The following is a 15,011-nucleotide window of genomic DNA, read 5'->3' as shown; positions in this document are numbered from 1 at the left end:
ATATGTTTATTTTATTATATATTTCATGTGTGTAATTTTTTTAATGATTTAATTAACTTGAATTATAAATGATTATAAGAATAAAAATATAACCAATAAAATGGTTAATTCTAATCATTTTGGTATTGATTGGATCCAAGTCCGACTAATAGAATTTAGTTGTACATTTATTCATTTAACTCTTATCTTAATTAATTTATTCAATTTCTAATATAATATCAGACTGTATCTGATCCGATTTCTTAATTTCTCGCTTTTCCTATAGATGTTGAGTTACAGCAGCCCACTTCGATATTGCCGATGAGTTTCAATTCAACTTCGAGTTTCAAAGTGGGATTTCAATTTCAATTGATAAGCGGACGTCAAAGTCAAAATTTAATTGCATCTTATGGAAAGTGTTAGAAATCTCACGTTACTAAAAAATAAAAAATATAAACAATTTATAAAGATAAGATCCAACCAACTAAGTAGTTAGTTTTAATCATTTGGTATTGATTAGATCCAAGCTAATTCTATTAGCTGAGATCTAACTTTTAAAAAAAAAAAATTTTAAAATCTATCTTTACTATTTATTATAAATTTTCAAATAATAATTTCACTTTAGATATTTATTTTTTTTTTTTTTTTGTATTTAGGTTGTCTAAATTTCTGTTTAACGTTTTTTAGTAGTTGATATGTCCATTTTTCAACAAAGGCAAGAGTTTTTAGCAACTCTGCAAGTATTCTTTAGGATTTTGGTTATTAAATTATTTTTACCCATTAATTAATTTTGAATTTTTTTTTTGTTTCTCCTTTTCAGAAGCATTTGACACGAGTGTCTGAATGTAAATATGGATACATATTGACTAGAATTTCCTACTAATTAATTATCTCAAAGTGAGAGACGCCAAAAAAGAAAAAGAAAGAAGTAAAAAGCAAAAAGCTTGTATAGTTGTGAGTATGAACCTACATAAAGAAAAGAAAAAAGAAAAACCAATGCATGCAGCTACACCACAACCACAAATAGGACAAATGGACGTTGAGGTTTCAAAACTTTCTAACACTCGGCTTCTACTGGAACAATATAGTTTTGGTCTTACTCTTACAATTACAAACAAAATTATTAAAAAAGAAATAATAGAAAAAAAAAAAAAGAACTAGATCAATCTTTCTTCTTCCTTCTTCTCTATTTTCAATGCCTGCCTGTTTCTTCCTCTTCGGTTACTTCTCTCTGTTAATTTCCAGTCAAAAAGGGCTGCCAAATCATTGCTTCACTGAATTTTAAAATCCTAATCCAAGAAGAGACCAAAATGAAGGGAAAGAAAGTTCTACTGTTTTTTTTTAAATTTAATCTACCTTTTGTTCTGTCTATACATCGATCTCTGCAGAAAGTAAGCAAAAGGAATATATAATTAATTCTATCAGATGAAAGACATGTATTTCTTTTTTAAAATATATAATTGATAAGAAGAGATATTTATATATGAAAGTGGCTAATATATATTGTTCTAGCTAGGGTTTCTTCCATTATTCTTGCCGTGGACGAGCCAACCACAGAGAGCTCAGAGCTCTAAGACGATGAGAGTACTCGGCAATGGCCAGAAAACACCTTGCAGCTTGCCGGGTTGTCAATACTTGATGCAGCCTATGAAGGGTTTGGTGCCTCAGATTATCTGCCTGTAAGTTCAGTTTCTATATCAATCACGGAATATGCTTTACTGCAACTATATCACAAAAATCTAGATTTTATTTTTGTCGCATTTGCTGCTCATTATTTGTCTTGTTCACAATATATATCTACCGTTAAACTAACCCTGTAAAAAATATATTAAATCAAACTTGATTAATTGACTTCTAAGAGCAATATAAAGAATAATTAGGTTCAATTCTTGAATATTTAACATGTAATAGCTATCTACGATGACTTTACGATAATATGGTGAGTGGTTTCAATGTCAAATAGGCTAAAGAAAGAAAACCCTTGAAAATGAAATGTAAGTGAATAGTTGTGGCTAGCTAGTAGCCTCTCACTGTCACTGATATGTCCAGAAGTTTGACAGGGAACAAAACTAATAAACATTTATAAATAAATATATATATATATATATATATATATATATATATATATATACTAGAATAAGAAAAATAAAGAAAGAAAGAAAACAAAGTAATACTTTGGAACTTAAAGGATACCTAATTCCTTGATTTCAACCAGTCCTCTCTGCTTATAAATCTCTATAGATGACTATCATCAGATATTGATGGTAATTAATGATCGATGTTCATGTATTTAGACCACACAAAATCATGGTCAATTACTTGTGCACACATAGGTGATTACTATTGCTATCATTGGCATGACTTTCAGCAGATTAATTTTGATAGATTTTCTTGATTAAAAGTTTTCTAGTTGGAATTGTTCAAGAGTAGAGACCAATGCAATGCAATTAAACTCTTCACTTTTTCTATTCTAGGTCTAAATTTTCAAAGGCTGGTGCCCCAGCATTCCAACAATTGGCCCACCTCATCCTAATACATCTTAGGATCATAGTCTAGAAAATATCTTATAACCAAAAATTAAAGTAAAACTAAAATGATTAAATTCTGATCTGTACACTTTTGTTGTCAAATTAAACAACCTTAAGGAATAAAAAAGTATATGAACTACCAATTTCTGTTGAATAAAATTAAATAATAATAATAATGGTCCACCTAATTAATTCATTCAAGCTCTAGGGCAAGCATATACATAACAAATGAGGTGAGTTAACTCGGTAAAAATGGTGAATTCTCTCATGTTCATAATCATCATCAAGGGAAGTCTAAGTTTATGAATGCTTAGATTTGGTGTTCAATAGTCAAAAAGGAAGTTATGGAGAATGGACTGCATTAATTTGTCCTTTTTAAGTCAAACGGTTACGACTCTGACATCATAAAAACATGGGCTTATGATCAGATATGTTGTGCTTTAGATGTTGATACGTATAAACTTATGTTTGTGGGGACTAGCTTGTCGTGTACTGGTTGGGGTCTGGTAACCATCATGGTGTTGTCTTTCCCTTAACCAGGTTTACTATGGTCTGAGCTCATAAGGCATGTATAAGACCCAGTCTTCCCTGCATGCCTCTCTAATCAAAATTCAATCTAGTGTCCTTTCATTCTGTAACTTGGTGTGGTTGACTAGTTATTTTTTTGTGTAAAATATACATTAAGCTGACTAAATAAAAAAGAAATTGAGATAATCACCTAGTTTTATTAGTTTGAAATTATGCAACTGTGTGTGATGAAAACTTACATGTAGGAGTCGCTTTTAGAAATTATGTATAGCCCAACAATGTTTTTGTATTTTTGGGTTCATATGCATAATACCCCAACATTTCCTGTAGTAGCTGATATATTTGTCTATACTATGTAACCATAAAAGCCACCACATGAGGGTGAGACATGGAGTAGTTCATGTGTTTGGGGTAGGTTTTCCCAAATAGAACAGAATTTCTGTCCTTTGGGACCCACACTGTATCCATACATGTGGCCCATAAAACCCTAAATTATTATTATTATTATTTTTTAAGAAAAAAAGATGTTATTTAAATTAAGATTTTCACGTATTTAAGCTGTGGGTGAAAATTGATTTAACAGAAAATGTTATAATTATGTCAACTTTGAGCTAGGAAGAGGAGAGAGCGAGAGAGAGATAAAATAACAATATCATACCTGTCTAACAAAACCTTCAAGTGTAGAAAGCTTGTTCATGGCTACAGCCATCTGGCCCATGTAATTAGCCATGTTAGGAGGGCAGCTCAATGAATCAGAGGCTATTGTATCAGATAGAGATTGATTGAGAGCTTCAAGTCCTTGTGACAAGGCTTCTTCGGCTTCTTGTGTTGATTGCTGTAATCCACATATACCTAATATTTGTTGCTCTGTTAAGGGCTCGATTTGGTTCAGTATAACCTGGAAAGCCAATTAACAAAATCGACATTACATGAATTAAGCACCCAAAAAAGGAAAAACAAAAGAATCATATTCTTCTTGTCTTAGTCATTTTTCCTTTTTTCCTTTCTGTTCTTTTATCTGCCAAAATATCTTTGTTTGTGATGGTTTGGTGAAAGTTGCGGAAAACATTGCAACATTATTCACTACACACCAAATGAAGAGATGAAAATTTTAAAAACAAAAGCTATTGTGAGTAAAGGGAAAGAGAAGACAGGGGAGTGAGTAGAGAACCGTGCAATTCTATCCTAACCAACTCGTTTCTGTGGCACTCTATAACCATAACTTGTATTAACAGACATGAACTTTATTGGATTGACACCTAACTCTACCTTTTAGTAGAAAAACCTTCACTACTACCTCTCGTCATTCTTTGATATTTGATCATTTTTGTGGGCTTTGTTTTCTTGCTATTTATCTTTTCTTCTTTGAAATCCTACCGACAAGTTGCGCCATGCAATTATAACGTTCTACATGCCTCGTGCACAATTTCTTGATAATTTGTATCCCCTCATCATGCTCTATGCACCCTATCTTTCTTTTTTCTATATCCTAAGAGGACTAGGAAGGTTTCTAACTTAGAAAAATTGTAGAAAAAAATTTAATTTAGAAACTGCCCATGCAGGACATCGGGATGATAAATAATAACTTAGTTAAATTTAAAGAAGCCTTTTATTATATTATCTACAGCCCCCTGTTGAAATGTGAGTACGTATTACTACTAAGACAAAACTCATTATTACTTCAAATCCAATATTTACTGCTTTCTTTGTTATTTATCTTGACCTAATATTCCACCGAGTGCCCGCTAGCTTATGTCATTTTCTTGTCACATATGTTAGGACATCCTTCTTCTAATTGCTAAGTACTTGAAACTTATTTTTTTGCTTAATAGGAAAGGGTAAGATTTGATTATATACCTTGATGAGCTCCGACGGCCGGAAACCTCCCATCCACATGAAGCAACGTTCAGCCGGAGTCTTCCACATGCCAGAAACAAGATGGAAGACGTCGGATTTGGCAACCATGCTTTTGAGGTTCATCACCTCGTCATAATGAGCTAAGCAGTTGTCCACAAAGAGCCTAAGCTCGTTCTCAGGTAAATGCTCCTGTACTGCTGCTCGAAGCTCGCATGTGAGACGATGATGCTCCTCTACCCATCTTGCGTACTCCAGGTCAAATACAGCAGCATCTACCCAAAAACGAAGATAAGGTAAATCCTTCATTATTTTACTTCCAAGAGAAAAAAGAAAAAGGAGGAAAGTAACCTTTAAAAATCAAGAAAATTAACTGGATTTGCTCTAGTGCCAATACCTGAACTGATGTTGTTGATACCTACAGGAAGACCTTGATCTCCAGCCAGAAGATTTCCTCCTCCTCCAAAGAAAAGGCCCTAATTAAGAAAAAATTAATAAAAAAGAAAAGAAAAGAAAGGTCATGTCATTGATAAGCACATGTTAAAAGGGTTTATATATAACTTAAAAAGGATTAGATTAACTTACTTGAGCTCTAGCTCTTTGTAGCTCTTGTTCAAGTTGGGTTAGCCTAATTCTACTTGACTCTAGCTGCTGAACGTAAGCCTGTAATCATGAAACAAGAAAAGGAAGCAAAATTCATAATTTTATGCGTTGAATATACCATTGTTCGGAAACTGGAAAGAATAAATAATTTCCAATATGGACTAACCTTTTTTCTTAGCCTACTTTTCCTTGCTGCCTCTCTATTCTGAGCAAGTCTTCTAAGTGTCTTCACGGAAATGATCAAGGCAGAAACATTTCAATAATGGAACAAAAAGAAGAAGAATAAAAAAAACTATATAGAGGTACAAATGAATATAAATTTATCTGTGCTATAAATAGCGAACCAAAGAATCTATAATTTACCTTTGGGTCTGGTGTCTTAGGTCCTTCTTGCTCTGAGCTTGAAGTGGTTGGACCTTTGCGGTTCCCTTCACGCTGCCATAAAACAAGAACCAAAGACTTTATATTAATAATACAAGTTGAAAACACAGAATCTCAGTTTTCAACTAATTTATATACAAAGACTTCGGTATGGTTCTTGATTTAAAAATCCCATAGTCTATTGTTCTGTTTTAATTTTTATTTAAGTACTGCCCCAATCGATCTTAATAATATTCTAGCTATACCTTGAGAGTTTTAGCTGGTTCAGGAGCAGATGCAACATCATTTCTTGCGTTGGCCAACTCCATGGACGGCTCTGATGGTCTCTTTGAACCACTAGTTGCTGAAGAAACTAATCCTGGAGTATTAGTCTACCAAATCCAAACAAACCCATTAGACAGAAACATTAAAAAAAGAATATTAGGTTATATAACTCACAAAACAAGAAAACAAGACTAATAAGTTAATTAACGGTTTGGTTAGATATGAAACTGATTATACCTTTGCTGATGATGGCTCTACTACATGCATAGGCTGAGAAGGGAAAATGTTCAAAGTTGGAGGCCTCATTCCAGTATTACTCTCTGCAGGAAAAAAAAACACAGAAAAAATACTTGCACGCATTAATTCTCTTTATAGGTATTATATAAAAAAGAACAAAAGAGAAAGAGAGATATTGAGTCATTAAGTGAGGACCCAAGACAAAGAGAGAAGAGACAAGGCAACAGAGGTATGAACTATTGAGTAGAAGGATAGGAATCGTCATGCGATTATAGCTCTATGCCATGAGAACAGAAAAAGCAAGAAAGCAAATGGTAAAAGGTAGAGAAAACCCATACCCTATTAAGTACCCATCGTACAAATTTAAGTGATGGAGTTCAAGAAATCAAAAATCCATTCTAAAAGAGAAGAGAACCATTTTTGTTAATTCTTGAAAATTGGGGGAGAAAAAAAGAAGAAGAAGGAAAAAGGAGAAAGAAATCTTTTTTCTTTCTTTTATCTGCGCAAGGATCTGGTCAAAGAAAGTACCAACTGAGTTGATCAGTTGAACATGCTTTACCTGTGACCCAAAACAACCAAAGAGAATCTCCCAAGTCCCGAACAGAAAAACAAAAGTAAGGAAAAGAAAAAAGAAAAGAAAATGAAATTATTGTATTCTGATATAGAGATAGAGATAGAGGAGAGAGCTAACGTCTTTGGTCTTGAACAGCAGAAGGGTCTTGTCCATCAAGATAAAGAAAAAGTGCTTGATCCAATTCTCCCAAGTCATATGCTCCAGCATCTTTGCTTCTGCTGACACCAAAAGTACATCAGCTATATAAAAAGTACCCAGATGACTTATTTTGCAGTACTAATAAACTAGACTGCAAGAAGAAGAAGAAGAAGAAGAAGAAGAAGAAGAAGTGAATTGTGTAAATGGATTTTTGATGCTTTATTTAGTACTAAAGAAATTACATAAAGCTTCCAGGGATTGAGGATGATGATGATGATTGCAACATTCCATAAGGAATTTGCTGCTGCTGCTGATGTGGATGATGATGTTCCTGTAATTGATGATGATGTTGTTGCTGATGATGATGGTGATGATGATGATTTTGTTGTTGCTGTTGTTGTTGATGTTCTAATTGTGTTGAGTGATTATTGATGACCTTATTACTAGCCATGAAAGAGCTGTCAACAAGCTTTCTTTCTTCTGCTTGATTTTCTGTTTCTCCTACTACAACTCCTTGAAATGCCCATGAAAACCCCATTAATGACATAACCGCCTTGTTTCAATTCCTCCTTTCAAGATCATCATCTTTTATGAACAAAGAAATATAGAGTCGAGAGAGAGGAAAGATTCAATGGTGCCAAAGAAAAAGAAAGAAATGAATTCAATGCAATACAAATAAAAAGACAAACTCTTTTTCTTTTTTTCTTTCTTTCTTTCTTTCTTTTATATTTGTATCCTCTCTCTTTCTCTGCTGTATAAAAATTAGACTGACTTTTTATACACCAAGATTATTATTATTATTATTATTTTCATATAAAGCGGTCTTGAGATATCTTGTTTCAATTTTATTTCTTTTCCTTTCATGGAAGATTAAATAAATAATAATATGAACATAAAGAAAAACCAGGAGACCTGGAGAAAACAGCTCTACATTTTGTATAGAAACCGCTTCATTATGGCTTCCTTGTCCAAGTTTCTTTAGTGGATCTGTAAAATGACCAAATTGCCCCCCTTTGGCTGTTGTGAGAAGTTCACTGTTTGACATTTCCATGCAAACTTACACGTAGACAGTGAGGCGGCTGTTTTCTTTGCCTTTGGCTTTTTCTTTTTTCTTTCCCTTATAATCTGGAAAATTTTTAGGAAAATGAAACTATTTTTCTTAATTATTATAATTTTTTTGGATGTGGCAAGTCAATTTAAAGAATTAGGACTTTGCAATTGCATTGGGAAAATCAGCTTCTCGAACATCTGCTAATTAAGGAGCGGTATAGTATTATTATTTCTACTTTCTAATCAATATTAATAAAATAAATGAAAAATAGAGGCATAAAATGAATTATGAAAGATATAGTATGCTCAAAATAATATATCTTTAAATTGTAAAAATATATTTTTATATTTGATTTATATGATAGTTTAAATTAGTTATGGAAAATGACCATGTCTTATATTTATAGAGAGATAACAAAGATAATGTAATAAGAACAAAGTTTTGTCCCGCTTCTGTGGGAATAATTATCGCTTTGTATTCATATAAATTAATTTAGTGTTTCTATCTCTTGAAAATAAATATTTTTACTATTTAAATTAAATTTTGAATATAATTTATTTTAGTTTGTATATATGTACGATTTATTATTATTATTATTATTATTATTATTATTATTATTATTATTTAAAGTGATTAATAAAATAATTTTGTACCAATAATCAACTTGCAAAGCTTAGTAAGATCTAATTCTAGTCCTAAAACGATTTGACACCAATTTTCTAGTTTGGAGTGTGAGTAGTTCTGCCTGCATGCTCAGAATAAACTCAGTAGAACTAATTGCTTCATTTGAGCTAAAGCTAGCTCCAAATACTGCAACTAATTAATGTTTCTCCTAACACTGTCATATTGCTTGTAGCTTTCTCCCCTTCAGCCTCTTTCAAAAGGAATTAATTCTGTTTTAAGATGATGTTTTGAGATAATTCAGACACCGTTAGGTTTTTTTTTTCAATTCATAAAAAGTTCAGTGGGCCGTGAACTAAACGGTATGAATAGTTATTCCGTTATACTTACTATAAAGATGAAATCTCACCTGCAGAGGCTCAAACTCAACTCCACCTCTCAAAAGCAATGAACTCTTGTCACTTGATCTAATATATTTTTAGATAATTCAGACACATTAGTTAGTCAACTATGTTTATACTACTTCATTCCTTAATATTGTGTGTTGATAAAATTAATTTTACAAACAATTATTTGACTTGTAAAAAAAATATATTTGGGGATTGTTTATAAATGGATTTTTATATCTTTTTTCTATAAAGAATCAAGAGTTTTTCAATCCTTTAAATATAAAAATACAATTTTATTAATGATAAAAATAAAAATAAAAAATACAATTAAGAAGTATAAACAAGATTTCTCAATTAAATAGGATAAATTATATTCATATTTTTCAATCTCATTGACAGAGTTCTTTCAATATGCAACTACCAATCTAGGCGCTTTACTAAGTGGCTATATGAAACCACATATTAACTCTTTAAGTCTTTATATGATTCTGACTATTAAGAACTTCCACAAAAAAGGTTTTACTACTAGCATCTCAGATCTATTAGATTCTATGAATATTTCTACAAAAAAAAAAAAATTAATGTCATCAACTCCACGTAGGAAATCAGATGCTCCATAAAAAAAATCAAAAACGTTTGATAATTAATTAAAATATAAAACAGATAAATCTTAAAAATCTATATTCTTTCATAGATGGCAGAGTGTTCTTCGAATCTGGAAATTCGATCCAATTCGCCCCAAACTCGAATTTGTTCCTACCTGAATTTTAATAAAAAATATTACAGATCTAAACTCAAAATGACCCAAAACTAAAACTGCTAGGAGCCAAAATGACATAGACCTGAAGAAACCTGAGACCGAAACGATTCGAAATCCAAGTGATCCAAAACTAAAACATCCTAAGCTCGAATATTTCTGAGATCCGATAATCCCTGAATTTAAAATCAAACAACCCGATTCAAAATCTAAAATAACACTAAATATAACATCTTGTTAAATAAAATAGTATTTTGGTGATATTTAATTGTTATAATAACTAATTTTGATATTAATTTTCTTGATATATTTTATTTTCACTTAAAATTTAAAAAATATCTTTTGTAATATTATTTTTGAATTTTTAAAGTTATTGCTTAATAATTGTTAGTCATTAAATAAAATAATTGGCTTGTTATAATATACAGTTACCTCCCCTATCTCTTAAAGCTTCTGCCTTCAGACTTGCCTTGCTTTCCTGCCCTCGGCCTTCGGACGGGATGCTCTTGTTGCTGCTGGCTATCCTTTTAGATAGATAATTAAAATTTTAGATAGATAATTAAAATATATATATATATTAAAATGTAATCAAACAAAATAATTAAAATTAAGAATCTTAATAATATAGTTTAACTTCTATTTAAATTTTTCTTTAAGAAAAAAGAAAAAATTAAAATATTTTATGTTATATATATAAAGAAAAAATATTTGAGATTGAAAATAAAATTATACTTTGAGTAAAAAAATAAATTAATAATTATAAATCGTTTTCTTATAAAAGTTAATAAACTTAAATGGTAATGAAATTAACTAGATAATTTTTGATGATGATACTATTTTGAATTTAAATTTTTTAATTGCAACATTTTTGTAAGTAAACTAAATAATTAAGTTAATTATTTTTAAAATTAATAAAATTTATATCTTTTATTTTTTTCTTCAATTTTTGAAGAAAAATTCAAGATAAACTAAAACTATGCTTCAACAAAGACTTAGATATGCATATATAAGGTTGAGGACAGTTCACCATAATATAGAGATTTAAACTTCGAATCTTCAACTGGAAAAATAAATTAAATATATAGAATTTTATTGGATAAAATTTATTAGATAAAAAATTTTATCAGATAAATTAATCATAAAATTTAACCTAACACGATAAGTTAATATGAAATTCGATTCAAAATTCGAGGAAATACGAAATAGATTTTGTCTAAACCCAATTTGAACCGAATCTGTAATGATCTAAGTCCGAAAAAAAAAAAAAAAGCAAGACTAGACAGATCTATATCTAGACTAACTGAAATCCAACCCGATCCAAATATGAAACCACCAGAACCTGAAATTACTTAAAAATGAATGAGGGAAATAAATAAATCAAGATAAATGTATACAAAAATTAGATATATTAAAATGTAATTTGGAGGGAAGACGGAGATAGTAGGGACGAAATAGAATCGCCACTAACATCGGTTCCTTTTAAATTGAAGACCTAATCTCTTTTAAACAAATTGTAGTTATTAAAAGGGTGAAGTTTAAAAAACAACCATTAGTTTGATGTTTTTACACTTGAGAGATGTATTTTTTATATCAAATGAGTAATATGAGTTTCCTTTTTATAGTATTTTTTAGGTACATTCAATATTTTTCTCATTTTTTAAATCATAAACATTAATAGAAATATAAATATTTGATAAAATAAGTATTTTTAATTAATTTAGCATCCAATTACATATTTTGTGATCATAGAAAATTATTAGAATATATATTCTTTAATTTTAATTAAATCTAAGAAATAATTTTTTAAAATAAAATTTTAATATATTTATGGATTCTTTGATGCATTATTAGATGTCAGATTGCTTAAAAATCATAATTTAATAATAGTTTATATTAAAAAAATATCAAATTATGTGAAAAATAATAAAAAAATATAAATATACACTTAATAAATGCTAAGAAAATAAAAAATGTGGTACTCATTTGATGCAAAAAATATCTCAAGCAATAAAGTATCAAACCACAAACTAGTATTTTGAATTTTATCCTTATTAAAACAAATTACATCAAGCAATTGTATAAATGTTTCTATTAAGCTTTCTTTTTTTCTTATAATTTAAAGCATAAGATGTTAGCTTATATTTCAACTAAAACGATGCTCTTCTCTGGATAATTCTATAGGTACATTTTCAGATTCAATTTATATTTAGAAAAAAAATTTAAATAAATTTTTGTGTTGTATTTGATTGAAATCTATATATTACAAAAATTATTTTATTTAAGAAAGAAGACGTAAAGCAGAAAGTAAAATGAAAATGATAAAATTATTTTTTAGTGTTATGAATGTATAAATTTAGTGATGTGAAATTTACTCTATTTATTTTATAAGAATTTAATTTAATTATAATAAAATTTTAGATTAATTTTTATTTTAATCACAGCATATAAACTTTAAAATAGCAAATAAATTTTATAAATTTTATAGAATTCAATCAAATACTGTTTAAATATTTTATAAATAAAATTTATTAGTTTGAGTCTTTTTGGTCATCCTTCTAAACTTTAATACTAACAAGTTTCTATAAAAACAATTGTGTTAAAGATACGTACGTAAATTGCAACAAATGCTACAATATTAATCTTAGCAATATATATATATATATATATATATTTTTTTTTTTTTTGAGAACTAAATTCTGATATGTATATTTAATTTCTTATACATAAATTTTTTATTTTAACATGTGTATTTACTTTTAATACATAGAATTCAAGTTTATATGTAATTTTATAGCTTTTCTTATTAATTTATTATATCATTTTTAATTATATTTTAATATTATATTAACTAATAAATAATTCTCTAATAAGTAATTCTATCATAAAAAATAGCATATTAATTATACTTTAATGTATATTAACTAATAATTAGTTTTGTAATTAGATAATAATTCTATTTTTAGAAAATAACATCTTAAATTATATTTTTAATATTATATTGAATAATAAATTAATTTCTGATTATATAATAAATTTATAATCTTAAAAAATAGTAATATTAATCATATTGATAGATTAACTTATATAATATTAAACTTAATTAATAAATAATTTTAAAATAGTTTTGCTATTATTGTATTAATAAAATTTTAGAATCATAAAAAATTTAAGTACATTAGTTTGTTATTATTTTTTAAAATCTTATAAATTATATTAAATATTAAATATTTTATTAAATTGTATCTATCAACTTGATTTTATAGTTAAAATAATAATAACAATCGTGCTCATGAATAAACGACTAATATTTACTAATTTTGATATAAGTTCACATACCTTCAAGTTAATTTACATAATATTAATATTAAAGAATTATACTATATTTATTTAAAGGCAAAGACTTATAATATATGACAATTATTTATTATTTGCGGTTTATAGACCAATACCGATTTGATTTTACTCTTAATTTTAAGCTCTAATTTGAATATATATTTTTATTAAACCTTCTTTCACATCAAATGATTAATTCAGACTTTCATTTGTTTAAATAACATTGGCGATAAATAAACTATAAGAAATTATATAAGTAAGTATTTTACATAGCTCGATACATGTTTAATACATAATAAACAATGTATACAAAGATTTATTTATGTTTCGATAAAAATTATAAATTTTTAACAGATAAATTTATAAATATTGCAAGTCGAGTATAAAAAATTAGTATACATAAAATGTTGTTTCAATTTTTTGAGTTAAATTAAATATTTATTAACAGATCATAAATTATTTTTATTCTCGAAGTTTAATATAAAAAACCAACGTGTATTGTAAATGTTCTGCATTACATCAAATTAGGAGATAAATATGTTGGCTAAGAAACGAGGTATAGCAATATTACATTCTTAATGCATTAATAAAAGATGTTATATTATTAGTCAAATTAAAAATTGTCAAGAGCACATATTCAAACATAATTTCAAAAGGGCATAACAATCTGCAGGGTAAAATTGCCAATAAAGGGAAGTATCACCACCGCAATCAGCTGTCGACCGATGGATGCAGGAAGGATTGTTGACTATAAAACACGTGTCACATTAGCTTTATTGGGTCTAATAAAATGGGAAGAGGGTCGTTGGAAGTGGGACCCATCAGATCAATCAAAAATAAAATTAGTATAATCGTACGGCTGGAAATTTAGGAATTCAGTAAACTGATTAAAATAGTGTGGGACCTCCAAAACCGGCCCCACTGTTCTCGCGATTTTTAATTCTGAAATATTTTTTTCAACCACTCCCGAGACAAGGATTTGTCTGCTAACTGCAAGGAAAAGGATATAGAAACTCCATTTTAATATTAATTAGTAATATGCATATTATATGTTTTTACAATCTTGTTATTTGTGGGCACCCACATTTTTTGCAGGTCGAGGCCCACCTACCTCTTTTTGTTTTTAAGAAATTTCACTATTTATTTATTTTTCAAAAATTATTATAAAAATATTTTCACTTTATTGTTTTCAGAATTATCATGGCTGTTTTTAGAAGGATTTTTTTTATTATTTTTTTAGAATTAATTTTAGATATTTTAAATATATCTAACATGTATCATATTTTAATAAATATATACCGTTTATTGTTGTTGAACAGTTGAGTTGAATTCCTTTTTATTTTTAGTAGTTTAAAATCTCTAAAATATATTTTTATTTAACAAATGTATATTCTTTATTGTTTAATTGTTTAAAATTTATATTTTATTTTATTTGAAAAATATTGAAATATCTAACATATATTTAATGTATACTATTTTTAATCAAATATATCTTTTATTGTTATTTACATTAAAAGTATAATAAATATCTATTTTTTCTTTTTCAATATATACAAAATATATACTTCTTTTATTTTGTAATAATTTATCTACCTTTTCATATATGATATTTTCTACATACCTCTAAATCTATAAATCAGAAAAATACTTTTTAGATTTATTTATTTATTTTATCCATTATTAATAACATAAAATTAAATAAAATGTAACAATATTTTATAAAATTAATATATTTTAGATTTATTGTTTATAAAAAAAACTGAACATATAAACT

The 15,011-nt window shown here is 28.0% G+C and overlaps 1 protein-coding gene across 2 annotated transcripts; it reads right to left on the bottom strand.

Annotated features, from left to right (window-relative positions):
• Window positions 1-904: 904 nt before the first annotated feature.
• On the bottom strand, window positions 905-7,852 carry LOC8277515 (bZIP transcription factor TGA10). 2 transcript variants are annotated; one of them, XM_048380316.1, is made up of 11 exons: window positions 7,329-7,852; window positions 7,066-7,166; window positions 6,375-6,457; window positions 6,119-6,244; window positions 5,856-5,927; window positions 5,659-5,718; window positions 5,475-5,552; window positions 5,287-5,365; window positions 4,893-5,164; window positions 3,694-3,933; window positions 905-1,656 (listed from the first exon to the last, which is right to left on the bottom strand). In XM_048380316.1, exons 1-11 carry the CDS (start codon window positions 7,631-7,633, stop codon window positions 1,507-1,509), a joined length of 1,566 nt encoding a protein of 521 aa, XP_048236273.1. In that variant the 5' UTR covers window positions 7,634-7,852; the 3' UTR covers window positions 905-1,506. The 2 variants fall into 2 exon arrangements, with proteins under 2 accessions (XP_048236273.1, XP_002532393.3); XM_002532347.4 differs by having other exon boundaries at window positions 7,066-7,163; window positions 7,329-7,850.
• Between the last annotated feature and the right edge of the window lie 7,159 nt (window positions 7,853-15,011).

Source organism: Ricinus communis, chromosome 10, assembly GCF_019578655.1.
Source record: "Ricinus communis isolate WT05 ecotype wild-type chromosome 10, ASM1957865v1, whole genome shotgun sequence".
NCBI lineage: Eukaryota > Viridiplantae > Streptophyta > Magnoliopsida > Malpighiales > Euphorbiaceae > Ricinus > Ricinus communis.
The sequence above is the reverse complement of the archived record's forward strand: the minus strand, read 5'-3'. Positions and strand labels throughout refer to the sequence as shown.